At 55.7% G+C, this 13,724-nt stretch overlaps 1 protein-coding gene across 1 annotated transcript in view; it reads right to left on the reverse strand.

The window, feature by feature from the left end:
• Positions 1–596: 596 nt before the first annotated feature.
• Lrfn2 (leucine rich repeat and fibronectin type III domain containing 2) overlaps positions 597–13,724 on the reverse strand; it is a 156,151-nt gene continuing 143,023 nt past the window's right edge. Inside the window, exon 3 of the mRNA XM_005389663.2 lies at positions 597–3,732. Coding sequence (XP_005389720.1) covers positions 2,754–3,732 — 979 coding nt within the window. The 3' untranslated portion in view covers positions 597–2,753. The remainder of the gene's footprint in view (positions 3,733–13,724) is intronic.

Raw genomic sequence — 13,724 nt, forward strand, 5'->3', positions numbered from 1 at the left:
TTGGTTTTTCTCCGGTACTGGGAACCGAACTCACGACCTTGCACTTGCCAGGCAGGCGCTTTGCCGCTGAGCTAAATCCCCAGCCCCTATGTTTATAAATATATATAAATCTTGTTGTAGCTCATACTGTTTTCTCTTAGGCAGCACCTGCACAGACATTGTGTCCTAGCAGAGTTGGGATTCTTGTGTTCCACAAGCTCCTTTGTTTCTACACCTTGGGTTTGGGTGCTCGGTTCGTTTTTTCGAGATTGCCAAGTAAAAAACCTTTTTGAATAAAATGCCATCCCTGACTCCACCCAAGTGGGGGAGGTACCCGTGCGCCCCTAGTGGCCAAGAGTGGTAGCGGCCACAGTCCGTAAAGGAGGGCGGGCTGGTGGTATGTGGGCCGGTTAGAGTCCTGGGGATGGACTCCTCCCTTCTCAGCCTGCAGGGTCACCCCAGATTCTCCTGCCTTTGTTCCAGAAAGATGCCCCAACATTCCATTTGTGCACCCCCTCACCTCACCGTTGTACTTGGCAGGAATCGAGCTCACCCACCAGGCAGTCACAAACACAGGTGCGAGAGAGAATGCCATTTCGAAGTCATCTTTAGAAAACCCAGAGTTTCCAGAGAAATGAACAGCAGACATTCACAGACAGGAGAATGTTCTTTTTTTCTCCCTCCCAGGAAATGTTGGTGGTTGTTTGGAAAACTGTACATTTTACTGTACTTTTTCTTTCAGGAGAAGATGGGCATTTATGTTCTGACCCCAAGGATGTCTCTGTCCCAAACCCCAGTCAGAAACACGACAAACACAAGAGCAGGTACAGACGGTGCCAGGACAGAGCTGGAAGCCGAGGACAAGGACAGACAGCGGGTTGGCGCATCCCCTTCTGCCGGCCTCCGTGTCCCCGCTGTGTGTCTGACCCCAAAGGCAAAAAAGAAACGTGGTATTAGAGACCCTTCCCATGATGGCTGCATTGTGACAGGGTGTGTGGGGAGGAGGGAGCAGAGAGGGAGGGTGAGGACGGGAAGGTTGGGCAGGTGGAGATTTCCCTTTGAGCCATCCAATCTTGTGGGTGCCGCCCGCCGTGACCGGGAAGGGACAGCTGCTATACTGGGACTGGCTTGGAAAAGCGACCGTGGTCTTGACCTGAGAGATTGACCTGGCCTGTTCTTGACCTTGTCAGGACCAGAAAAGAATGGGAGAAAACAGAGAGCAGCAGGAAGAAAGAGGAACGCAGAGAGGAGAGTGGAGGGAAAAGGAGAGAGGGGCGGAGAGAGGACACAGTGCGCCCAGGACTAGGGAGAGGTAGTATGTTGGCAATGAGCAGATGCCTGGAAGGACACAGGGACAGGAGTGACACAGAAGCAAGAAAGTTGTTCCCATGTGTCCCAAGCACTTCTCCATGGCTGTGTGGGAACATGGGGCTCAATCTCTCCATGGCAGGAGCCAGGAGCCCTCCATCGCCTCTCCTGGAACTGCCTCTTTCAGGACAGATGTGGGACAGACTTTGGACACGGTGCTGCCCCTGCAGGATGAAGGAGACAGGGTCACAGATCCCAAATACCTCTCCCAGGAGGTAGGCGGCTCGGCCCCTGCCCTGCTGGTCGCTAATGCACTGTGGGCCCGGGGCGCGGCTCTGATGCTGTGGGGAGAGGGAGGAAGAGGCGGGGAGAGAGAGGCTCACGAACACCTCCCATGCTCCAAAACTGTGGTTCTGAAAAGACTCGCTCCCCCAAAAGCTCTAGAATGTTCTCTCTGTGTCTAGCTGGCACAGGGACGCTCTAGCGGCAGTGCTCCCAGGGCCACCGAGCTGATGCCGCACCCTGGAGCCAGGAAGAACTGATGCATCCTTAGCTGGAAGGGCATCTGAGGGCAGTTCAGTCCCATTTGGCCAGTTAGGAAACTGAGGCCCAAAGAGAAAAAGCCTCACACATTTTCCTTGCAGCTCTGGATCTCAAACTCAGAGCTTTGGGCTCCAAGGCTACTGCCCCCCTGTCACCCCACGCTGCTTTCCTCAAGTGAAGCCTTCTTGGCTATCACATGCTTATGGGGAATTTCTTCCCAGCTCCCCAGGAAAAAAAGCAAAATCCCACAACGACCCCAGAGTGACATCCCCTGCAGCGGGGAACCCTCCTCTCCTTCCATATGGGAAGCCCGGGAAGAAATCGTCTGGTATATGCATTGAGCACAAGTGTCAGCCTCAGAGCTGGTCACTCCTGCCTCCCAAAGCGGGGTGTGGAGTGGCCCTGGGCAGGGGACTCCACGGTCCTCCCCCAAACAAGACTGGAACCAGTTGGCATTTGGCAATGATCGCCCCCTGCTGGGGCTGCTGGGCACACGCAGAGGAAACACTCGCTCACCCTTTCCCCGTGTGAATGAAGAAGAGGAGTCCGGGAAATGGAAAAAAAATAAATAAATAAATTCAGAAATAAAAGCCACACTGGACCCATAAGCCATCCAAAGCCACTTGCGTGTCGCTACATTTGTGATCAGAAAGGCGGACTCTCGCCTCTCCAAACACTCGGGGCTCAGTCCGACAGTTGAGGGAGTCCGAATTCCCTGAGCACACCCCGCTGGGTGGTGGGGACAGGCCTGGGAAGGCGATGTGGAGGAGGGTGGCTGGGCGGGAGGGACAAGAGGCTGTGGACAGGGAGACGAAACTGTCCCTGGATGTAAACATCACCATGGAAACTCCACAAGACTCGCCAGTAAAGACCCCGCCCCTTCAACTCCCACTCCATAAGGGTGGGAGGGAGGGTGGTCCCGGCTACACGGTGCTCTCCATCACCCACTGAGAGCTACCGAAAGTCCCCCGGGCTCCCACCAGGTCACTCTCCTCAAAGGGCAAGAGCATGCCGTTGACGGAGAGGCTGCGCTTGGTCCAGATGTGTGAGACCCTCCGAGGGGGGCTGTAGCCGCCGGGGGCCACCCCTCCTGCCGCAGCTGCTGCCGCCGCGAAGTCCCCCATGTCGAAGGAGTGGCTGCGCTTGGCCTTGCCCTCCAGGGGCAGGGGGAGCAGGCTCCTGGCACGGGCCGCTGGGGGCCCCAGCAGTGGCTCTCGGTCTGAGTGGTGGCCCCTGGCCGGTGTCCCGCCCCCTTTCCCCGCTGGAGTCCTGGAGTCCAGCAGCTCCTCCTTTCTCTGACTCTTGAGGTCCAGGGAGGCAAAGGCCCCCATCAGGCGGTCAAGGTTGGGTTTGGGGCGGGTGGCAGGGGGTGGGAGCCTCCAGGGGCCCTGTGCCAGCCCCGCTGCCTCCCCACTGCCCAGGGAGCTGGAGGAGGAAGAGTCGCTGGCTCGGGCCAGGCTGGCACTGAAGTCCAGGAGCTCATTCCGCACCACGAACTTGGGTGGAGCCTGTGGGGGCTGCCCAGCAGGCACACTGCCCAGGGGCGGAGGCTGGGCCCCGTTAGTCTGCGAGTACACGTTGCTGACGGCTGCCGCTGCCATCTTCCCTGGGACCTCGTGGTTGCAGACCTTGTAACGCACCATGAGGATGACGATAAAGACCAGCAGTGTGGCCACGATGATGCCCCCGATGACCAGGATCATGGTACCACCCAGGATCTGGCTGTGCATGGACTGACACTGCGGGTAGTCAGCCTTGGTGAAGAACTGGGCGCAGCCCACAATGTTGGTGGCCGTGAGTGTCGTGGCTGTGTCGTCCCACATGGCCAGCACACACAGGTCGTAGCCTGTCCCTGACACCAGGTTGTTGACCACGAAGGCCTTGTTGGAGGCTGGGATCATCCTGGGAAGGAAGGAGACACAGAGGGTGAGGGATGGCAGAGTGAAGGGACAAGGTGACAGGAAGGGGACAGAGGCAATAATAGAGAGGTGACAGAGACAGATGCAGGACCGAGAGAGTAAAGGACTCAGGCCAAGGGGTGCTTACCCCACACCTGTTGCTATAACCTTCCATCTCCGGAATTAGGGCCCGGGGTCACACCATCCCCACCCCGCTCCAGCCTGGCCCCTTGTCTTGTCCTCTGAGATGTGATGGGACCACAACCCATGCCGCACTCTCTCTGGGCCAGACATCTGAGTTGGATGCTGGGGCCACCCCGGGGAGCTGGGCCGCCTCCTTCTCACCTGCAAGGGTTCCTGCTGGCTCTGCCGGGACTCTGCCATTTCCAGACAATGCTGGGGGCCAGAGAGCATCTTGTGTCCCCAGGGAAGGAATGACTCTTCCCCACAGCCCCAGCAAGAAGGACCCCATCCGCCCCTCCACCTTTAGGGGTGTATTTGAGGTCCCACTAATCCTGGGGCTGTCCACCACAGCCAGGGCCACTGCCGCCTGGACCTTCCAAGGCCCGGGCCCCAGCTCTGATCTCTAAGACCTTACGCATCAGACTTCTGCTGCCTGGACCTGAGGATGTCTGCTCTCTGAAGCCCCTGCCTTCCATTCCTACTTGAGAAGGAAAGGGGCCATGAGCTCCCATCAGCCCTCCAACTGGAGCCATGTGCCTTAATTGAGATCTCAAATATGAAATCCCACAGGCCAAGCGTCTCAGCTCTGGAGCCCACACTGACAGGCGATATTGACGTCCCATCTGTGCGGGCCGGAGGCTGCTGGGCTGCCCTCAGTCCTGGCTGCTGGGGAAGCCCCAAGGAGGAGTCCCAGGCCTGCCTGGACCCCACAGTGCTGGGGCAGAAGAGGTCAGAGGAGACGGGTTACAAATTCAGCAAGGGCTCTTAGCCAGCCCCTTAGGTCTATCAGGGCCTTCACAGCCTCAGCTTACCTGGGGCATCATAGCCATCTTGTGAGGCCGTGATTGGTACTCTCCTTGCATAGAGGATGAATCAGAGAGGCTAAATGGTTGGCCCAAGGTCACACAGCAGGGACTGCTAGACTGCAGCAGCGCAGACTTGAACACTAGCTCCTGGGTTCACAGTCTGGGCTTGTTCCTCACCGTGTGACAGACACAGGGTGTATTTCTTCATTCAAGTAGAAAGTGCCTGATGGCTTGTGGCAGCCACCCTCCTCCCTGGAGCAGCACTAGAGCCTGCTGTGGCTCCCATGCCACCAGGAGGATCCCTGTTCAGCTGAGCCACCTTCAAGCAAGGCAGAGGAGCCCTGCGAGGGCCATGCTGCAGGGTCCCTGGAATTCTCCAAGGTCCTGTTCCTTCCCAGGAACTGATGATATAAGTTGGAGAGGCAAGAGCTACACACGCCCAGAGTAGTGAGACCAACACCACCGGAAATAGTGTGCTGGGCCCACGTCTGTCTGTGACGTTAGCTCTCGGGCACTGTCACCATTTTCTTATGCAGATGGGGAGCCTGGCAGAGCTGGGTGGAGACTCAAGCAGCCCAGCCTGAGGCTACTGGCAGTCACCATGCTCCACCACAGTGCTGGCCCACTGACTGTCGCCATCCGAAGAACCGGCTCGCATATGAGTGACGGACTGAGCTGCCCCTTGTGATCTTCGCCTCCTACCTACATGCTCCACCCTACACTTTGCTTGTTTTGTACACAAACATTCCAGAACCAGAATTAGTCGGGCCCTGTGCAGGCAGAAGCCTCACTCACTGAGAACAATCAAGACCGCATTTACAAAGGGAGTAATGGCACAGAGGTGGGTGGGGCGAGGGACTAAGGCTCATCTCGGGAAGCAGAGCGAATGGCAGGCCAGCCCTGCACAAGGTCCGCGAGTCGTCTGTCCCTGCTCCCCAGTCAGAGAGTACAGAAAGGTAAGACTGAAGTTCTAGGGCAGTTTGGCATCGGTCCTCACATCCAAGCACAGGATGATTTACCTGATCATTTATTTCCATTACGTTCTCGTGAAGGCATTGGTTTGCAATAGGCTGGGCAGAAACGAAGCTGGTCCTTCTGGAAGAGTTGCTTGCACCTGGCTAGAAAAGGGTGTCCCGGCCTCAGCACCCTTGGCATGGGTAAGCTCTGGTTTAGAGGTTACTCTCTGCATTGAAGGGTGCTTACCCATATCCCTGGCCTGCACCCCAGGGTGCCAGAACACGTCCCCCCATGTGACAACCAAAACTGTCACCCAACATCGCCGAATGTTCTGTTCTAAAATCACCCCTCGCTGAGACATGGCGGCCTATGGGATTTAGTTCACAAGCAGAAGCTACCCGGACAAGCTCACAGGGCAGGGGTGGCACAAATGAGCAGACCAAACTCATTCTGCCCTGCCCGCCCCTCCTCTGCTGCTCTCCACAGTGGTGCCCAAGGGAGCTGGAGCCCATGGCCGGCCTTCCTTGCCTGAAAGCTGGGGCAGGAGGGGACGATGATTGGGTTGGTAGATGGCAAAGGACAGTACCTGCACAGCCAGCAAGTTGCAGTCCTGTGTGAAAAAACATATTCCTGAAACCCTGGTGCATTTCTCTCCATCATGGAAATTGGCGACATCTCTGTTAGCAGAAAGCGTGAATTGCTATTTTAAGTTGCTCCAATGTGTTAAATTTAATTAAACTCACACACTCTAAACACAATTGGAGACTGCAACTCCAGCACTTACCCAGGAAAAACAAAACAAACCAGCTCTCGCCCTCTCTTTTTCTCTCTCTGTGTCTCTACTTGGCGTTTGTTCATTCAATTTAACACTAGGAAACAAATTCATGGCTGACCACAGAGATCTGAGAGGAATTCACGCAGCAGCCTGGTCACCCCACTGTTTGCTCTCAGATCTGTGTCCCCCTCACACCTGCCTCTGCACGACAGGAACTACATTTCCCAGGATCCTTCAGCCTCAGCCTTCAGCCCCTCAGGCTGCTGCATAGGGGGAGAAGCCAGGGGTAGCACCCAAGTCTCTCCTTTTCTTCTGCAAGTAACCCTCCTGGCCAGCCTCTGCATCCCCTGTGATCCCAGCTCTGTAGCGAGAGTTGGACCCTTGTCCTGGTCACATCTTCTGGCTGTTCTTCCAGAAGAATGGGAAAGGGAATGAGAATGAGAAGAGAATGAGAGATTCCAGGAATTCCTGCCTGGGCCTCGTGGTAAAACCGTGACTGACAGCCACAGCCCACTGTCCCCCTGGTGGCCTCTGTCTAGACCTCATTCCCCAGGCTACGTGCAGTCACCTCTGTCCAAGGGGCGCATTTTGGCAAGTGAAGTAGGGAAAGCAGCACAAGCTGGGCCTGCACACAGCGCAGCGCCTCCCACACGCTGCCCCTCTGCTGCTGAACCTTGGTGGTGACCTGGCCCTGGCTGGGCCGCTCACGGGACGAAAGGCCTGCAGCAGGCCTGAGTGTCGCTCCCATGCGGAAAGTCAAGAGATGTGGGAGTCAGAGAGGCCTTGAGGTCTCTGCGGCACCATAGCTGGGGGGCCCCTGAGTCTACAGCCCGGGTAAGAGAGGAGCTGGTGTGTGTTGGGGGAGAGCGGAAGAGAGGCAGGGAGAGGGAGGGAGGGAAGGCCCTGGTGCTGGAGAAAATGAAGTCCTCATTTCCAAGTTGTCAACAAATAACCCTCTTCTACCTTTGCAGTCCACCCCGCTACAGCAGCACCCTCTGCAGGGCGCTGTGCCCCCACCTGAGAGACGCCCGCTGCCCGCCGAGCTCCGTGCCCCTTTGGAGAGGCCGCCTCTGCTCCCGGCTCTCCATCCTCATTACGGGCCCTTCACAGAGCCAGCCCTGCCAACCTCCCCGCCGGCCTCCACATCTCAGACCCGGGAAGCGGCCTCATTAGATCAAGTGAGGCCCCGACACCCAACTTCCTGCTGCCTGTGCACCCCAGAGGGGCCATCCGCCCTGCACTGACTGCAGGGGAGGGGAGCTGGCTGCTTCTGTCTGGCACGTGACTCCTGGAGCACTGGCAGTGGCAGGTGTGTGCTGCTCAGGCAGGGCCGCCTGACTCGGAGGCAGGAGAAATTATCCCACGTCACACGTGACATGTGGCCACGCAGAGGCTCCAGTTCACCTGCCTGGAAAGCAGCCGAGCAGCATGGTGAGCTGGTCTCCTGCTCTCACTAGGAGTGGCCATCCCCGCGTGGCGGGTCCGTTCCATCCCAAGGCTCTGCATCCACAAAGTCAATCAACCGGGGCTCAGAAATAGTGGGAGAAAAAGAAATGACTACATAAGAACTTTTCCTTGTCCCTGTGCCCTAAACAATACAATACCACAACTCTTTGCATAGGGCTGCCACTGCATGTGGTGTCTGAAGCCATCCAGAGACAGGAAGAGGTGCGCAGGATACATGCACAGACCACCAGATTTCACCCAAGGGACTTGAACACCTGGGAATTCTGGGCTCTGCACTGGGCCCTGGAACTGATCCTCCTCAGACGCTGATTAAAGAGGAAGTGTCCCCCAAACACTCATCTATGGAGGACTGACCCCCAGTGCAATGGTATGCAAGAGCAGGGCCTAAGGAGGGGCCTGGATCTTGAGGCCTCTGAATTCAGTGATGAATTAGCCCATGGAGGAGCTCTTAGCTGGGTGGGCCGCCAGGACCGGCGGGAGGTGGCAGGTGAAGGAGGCAGGTTACGTGGGGTACATTCTTCAAAGGCACTGATAAGGCACTTGCCTTCCGGGCTGTCTTGCTCTCTGCTTCCTGGTCACCATGAGACCAGCTGCTCTGCCCAAACCAAGCTCTCCTCCTTTAAGTTCATTCTCTCAGTTATTTTGTCACAGTGACTACAAGAGGGACACCAGCGGATGACTGTACCGTGTTACCTTGAATTGAGCAGAATTGGATATTAGCAGGAAGCCAATCTGAGAGCCAGGCCCACTGTTCTTGACAGCAGTTAACAAAGAAAAGAACATATTAGGGACAGCTAACCTTTACTATTTACTTATTCTATGTCAGACTTTGTCTGTATAGACTAATTCAACCCTGAATTACAGAGGAGGAAATTGAGGCTTAGAAAGGTTATATGACGTGCTCCAGGAACAGTTGAGAACCTGGCATGGCTTGAACAGAGAGACAGGAAGGGAGAGTAGTAGGAAATAAGGTCACCAGGGTAGTGGCCCGGAACCAGGCTCAGAGCGCTTGCAAATATATTCAGTCTCCTGTTCCAATGCAGAGGAGTAGCTGGGTACTGGTGCTGGGAGGAATCTGGGGTAGAGATCAGAGTAGTAAAGAGAAGGACCGGAATTACCAGTGCAACTTGGAGAGTCCCTGGCGCTGGCATCTGGTGAAGTGCTGCCTTGGGCTCACCACTGACCCTCAGTGACAACGGGGAGTGCACTGCCCCTGGGAACCAGATGAAGATCATGGAGCAGGTGAGCCCATGCAGATTTATCTTTGGCCTTCTCCTCTGGGGGAGTCTGTGCCACTGAGCGCAGAGCCAGATCCCATATTGCCCAGTCAAACATCACCCTCTGCTGGGTACCCCCTGGCCAGGGGCACCCTCGAATCTCTACAAGCATCACTGTCTGCAGCTCACACCGGGCAGATATCAGCAGAAAACCCATCTTCCCTGGAGCTTCCATGAGCTATGGTGTCCTGGTTCTCTTCTGCCAAAGCAGGGTTCCATCTGCTGTAGGATGGGTCCACTCAGGCCAGCTCTCTAACCCAGCTAAGTCTCAGGCTGTCTCTGTCTCTTTGTTTGTCTCTGTGTTTCTCCCTCTCTCTCTCTCTCTCTCTCTCTTTCTCTCTCTCTCTCTCTCTCTCTCTCTGTCTCTCTCTCTCCACATTCACGTCTTAACAGATGTAGGACTTTTCCATTTATTTCATTGTCCTTAGCTTCCAGGTCCCAAGGACAGGGTTGATTGTCTTGGACAAAAGAGTGTAGACCCCAGAATCAGACAGAATCCCAACCCCACTACGATCAGTCTGCCCCTGCCCAGCTGTGACTCTAGGCCATTTCTTTCCTCTCTTGGAACCTCGGTTTCCTCACCTGTCAGATGGCACTATGGTCAGTATGAGACATTGGGTGCGATAGGGATAAATGTGTCTGCCCCTTCCTGGAGTTTTCAGTGCCATGATGACAATGACTATGATGAGGACAATTGTCATGTGTCATCTGGGGGAGCTGAGAAGACTTGCTCAACCAAGCACAACTCACCACATATGGAGAAGTAACAGCCTCAGATTCCATTGTAACTTGTACAAAATGAAGATTCCCCACCATCTGTGTCCAAGACCTGTTAGAACATCCAGGGTGGCACCAAGACGACGTGACCGATCTATGGAGCTGATTGGAGATTTTGCCCTCCTTGGCTGCCCCATACTTGGATGGTGGCACCGCACCAGTCAGAGCCAGTGCCAGCCTCTTTAAACAAGCGGTCACAGTGCTCCCTTCAGCAGCACTGACGCTAAAGCTGGAGTCCAGCAGAGAAGGTTTGAAGAGCCCCTGAGCAAGGACGGCATGCATGTTTGGGTAGCGTTCCACATCATCATGAAATTCCAACTCATGCTCCAACACAAATGGGTAGAATCTGTATGATCCCGTTTCCATGAAAGACCTGGAGCGGTCAGATTCACAGAGACAGAAAGCAGAAGGGTGGCCTCTGGGGTGTGGGAGAGCGGGGAAGGAGGACTGGCCATTTAGTGGATGCGGAGTCTCAGCTTGGGACGTGAAGGTAGCTGGTGGTGATAGCTGCACGACAATGAGACTGCATCTAGTGCCACTGAACCAGATGCTTAAAAGTGTTTCAAATAGTAACTGTTATGTTTTCTCTACAATAAAAAGGGGCAAAGAAAAATGCTATACCAAAGCAACTTCTGCCAGTCTGCAGGAAGAGGAGTGGTATGGGGATATATGGGTTGCTTCAGTGAGGCTGGAGGTCACTTGGGCAGCAGGCACCAGGGCAGGGCTTCTAGGTCTTGATGCCCATGGGTTGTCTGAGTTAGGGACAGCTATGCCTGCTTCATGGGAAGGTCGTCAGGACCAAAGGAAGGGAAGGCTATCACAGGTCAGCATGGCACCAGGCAACAAACCAGGGTAGTGGACATGCAGCTTTTTCTCAGTGGCAGTGGAAGTCAGCACACCATTCGGTCTGGTGACCCCTTCTCGCTACGCCCCCTAGGGGCAGCAGGCAGGAGCACAAGCATGCAAGAGGCTCAGCTTTCAGCCTTGCGCCCTCCCTCAAGCGCCCTCACCCTGTCTCCTTGAGACTTCACCACCTCTTGTGCTATACTTTTTGGGGGTAGGCTTTAACCTAGGCATATTAGGGGGCCACAAACCACAGCACCCAAGGAAGGCTGGGTGGCGTACACCTGTAATCTCAGCTCACTGGGAGGCTGAGGCAGGATTGCAAGTTCAAGCCCAGCCTGGGCAACTCAGTGACATCCTGTCTCAAAATAAAACTGGGTTGAATGCCTAGTACCATGAAAAGAAAAACAGAAAGGAAGAGAAGCAGGGAGGGAGGAAGAGACAGAGGGAGAGAAGGTAGGAAGGAAAGAAGAGAAGAGAAGAGAAGAGAAGAGAAGAGAAGAGAAAAGAGAAGAGAAAAGAGAAGAGAAATCAGCTTGCACACACAAAACACCACCCTTAATAAAGCAAAGCAGAGTGAAATGAAGTCTTCGGTTGTTTCCTGAACGGGCAGTAAGACCCCGCCTTGCCTGTTATCATCTTCTTTCCTGGTCAGATCGGGAATCTTGAAGATTACTGTGCCATGCTGGGCAAGTCGCTTCACATCCCCGAGCCCTGCTCCACTTCCCCATGCACAGATGGTTCACTCTCCAGCCTCTCCGCTATCTTTCCTGCTAACTAGTCCCGTGTTCCATCCTGGTCACAGTGCTGAGGAGATGCTCGTGCAATAAAAAGTAGCCACGATGGTGCTGGGTTTGGTGTGTGAAGATCAAGTGCGGCCCCACCTCCACGAGCTGAGTGAGCTGGACAGGAGAGGCTTGGCCCGTCCATCTGTCAGAAGGGGATCCTGGCACCACTGCCTCACACAGGGCTTCGGGGGGACCCCAGACACGAGCCCAGGGGGCAAGGCACTCACAACACAAGCAGTGTTTATTACAATGAGGACACTGGACAAGAGTGAAGGACGGAGACACTGACTGGCACGTGCCTGGACCAGTGGCCTCGGGGACATCCAGCCTGCAGAGCTGTGCGTGACCCTGCCCGCTGCCTCACCCTGCAGAGAGACGCCCTTTGCATGAGCAGTCCGGAGCAGCCCGCTCAGCATTTCTTGGCTGTTTCTGCTGATCCTTCTGGAGCTCTGTCTCTAACAAGCAGGATTCCGGGGAGGGAGGAGGCTGGGGAGAGAAAGGACCTCTGGGGGACTGCAGGGGTGGCAGAGGGTGCTCTCGCTTCAGCCAAGAGCAGCTCTGACAAAATCCAAACCAGGAGCAGAGGGGAGAGAGGAGGGCTGGCCCACCCTCCACGTGTCCAGACCCCATGGATGAAGCACTGACCACAGCTGTATCATGACGCCATGTGACCTGGGGCAAGTCACTTTCTGTCTCTGGGCTTCCAACAGTTTAGAATTCCACTGAGTAGCAAGGGCAGAGGGTGGAAGAAAGGCGGACAGGGTGCAGCCATTGAAGGGCTGTGGGTACAGTGTGCACCAGGTCCCCAGTTCTAAACATACTGGGGTTTTGCACCCAAAGGACCTGGGCTCTGGGTTCAAATGCAGGCTCCACATCTTAATGGTTGCATCTTTACCCTGTTACTTAGTTTCCCACAGCTTTCAACTTCTGGTTTGGAAAATAGTTTGCATCCTCCATCTCTGGGTCTTGGGTCTTCCCTGGTGTGGGGTTGGGCCACTTCTTAGGTCATTTCCACACTCATCCATTCAGCCCAGAAGTGTCGGGGCCAGAGGGAGGCTCGGTCTCAAAGGGACCCTGGGTGACCCCACTGAGAAGGGGGTCATGTTCCAGGGCGACAGTCTCAGGGATACTCAGCACTGCTCTCACCCCAGCAAGCATTGTTTGGGGCCCCCACAACCCCTCATCTCTTCCTTTCCTTCACCTCTGTGTGCCAGCTACCTGCCATCAAGGGGGTGACAGGGCTGGGGACAGACCGGCAGAGCTCCCCAGAGCGGTGACGGATTCACCGCCATCACTCACGCGCCAAGATTTCATGGCTCCCGTGGCCCTGGAGGAATAAATCCGACCTTTTAGTCCCCTCTTTGCAAGGTCAGTGGCTCTGCTGTAGTTTCTATGTGGCTACCCTGTCGGACTTGGGGAGATTCGTGGCGCCATCCTCCAGCCTGTGTGCCTACCTGGCCCTGGGCACCCGGCTGGGGCTGCACTGGGCGGGAGCAGTGGTGGCTCAGGGTTCTGGGGAATGCTGGCTCACGGTGGGCAGAGACCAAGCCACAAATCTCCTCCCTGTCCCCCAAGCCCACCTGTCCTGGGGTCACACCAAGCCTCGCTTCATTTCAGTCTGCAGGGAGGCAGCGACGGGCGGACGGCATGGCCGTGGTTCCAATGGCAGGCCACAGATCACCGTGCCATGAGCATGGCGGGTGGTATCCCTGCTGCCTCCGTCGGAGCCTCCAGGCCTCTCCACAGCTGAGGTTTCCTTCCACTCTCACTCCAAGGCCTGTGTCTGAGCTCTCACCAGTGCCGCCTGGGAGTTCTACTTGTCCGAGACGCCTCCTAATGACATCCCATTTCCTCACAGTGCCTTAGAGTGACAAGTGGCTGAAGGTTCTGGGGTTATTCATAGAGAAGGGGACAGTGTGAAAGGAATGAAGTCACTGGTCTGTTATTAAACCCATCCCCTGTAACCCCAAGACACCCATCCGAATCCTTATGATGCTTGCACATCCTGAGAGGCAAAGGAGTGGTTGGGCATCCTTTAGAGCACAACCGGCCTGACTTCGAATCCCAACTCTGCGACTTCCTGGCTGGAAGACCTCAGCAGCTCCGCCCGCCCTCCAATCCCT

This window comes from Chinchilla lanigera, unplaced genomic scaffold (assembly GCF_000276665.1).
Source record: "Chinchilla lanigera isolate Chin_1 unplaced genomic scaffold, ChiLan1.0 scaffold00036, whole genome shotgun sequence".
Taxonomy (NCBI): domain Eukaryota; kingdom Metazoa; phylum Chordata; class Mammalia; order Rodentia; family Chinchillidae; genus Chinchilla; species Chinchilla lanigera.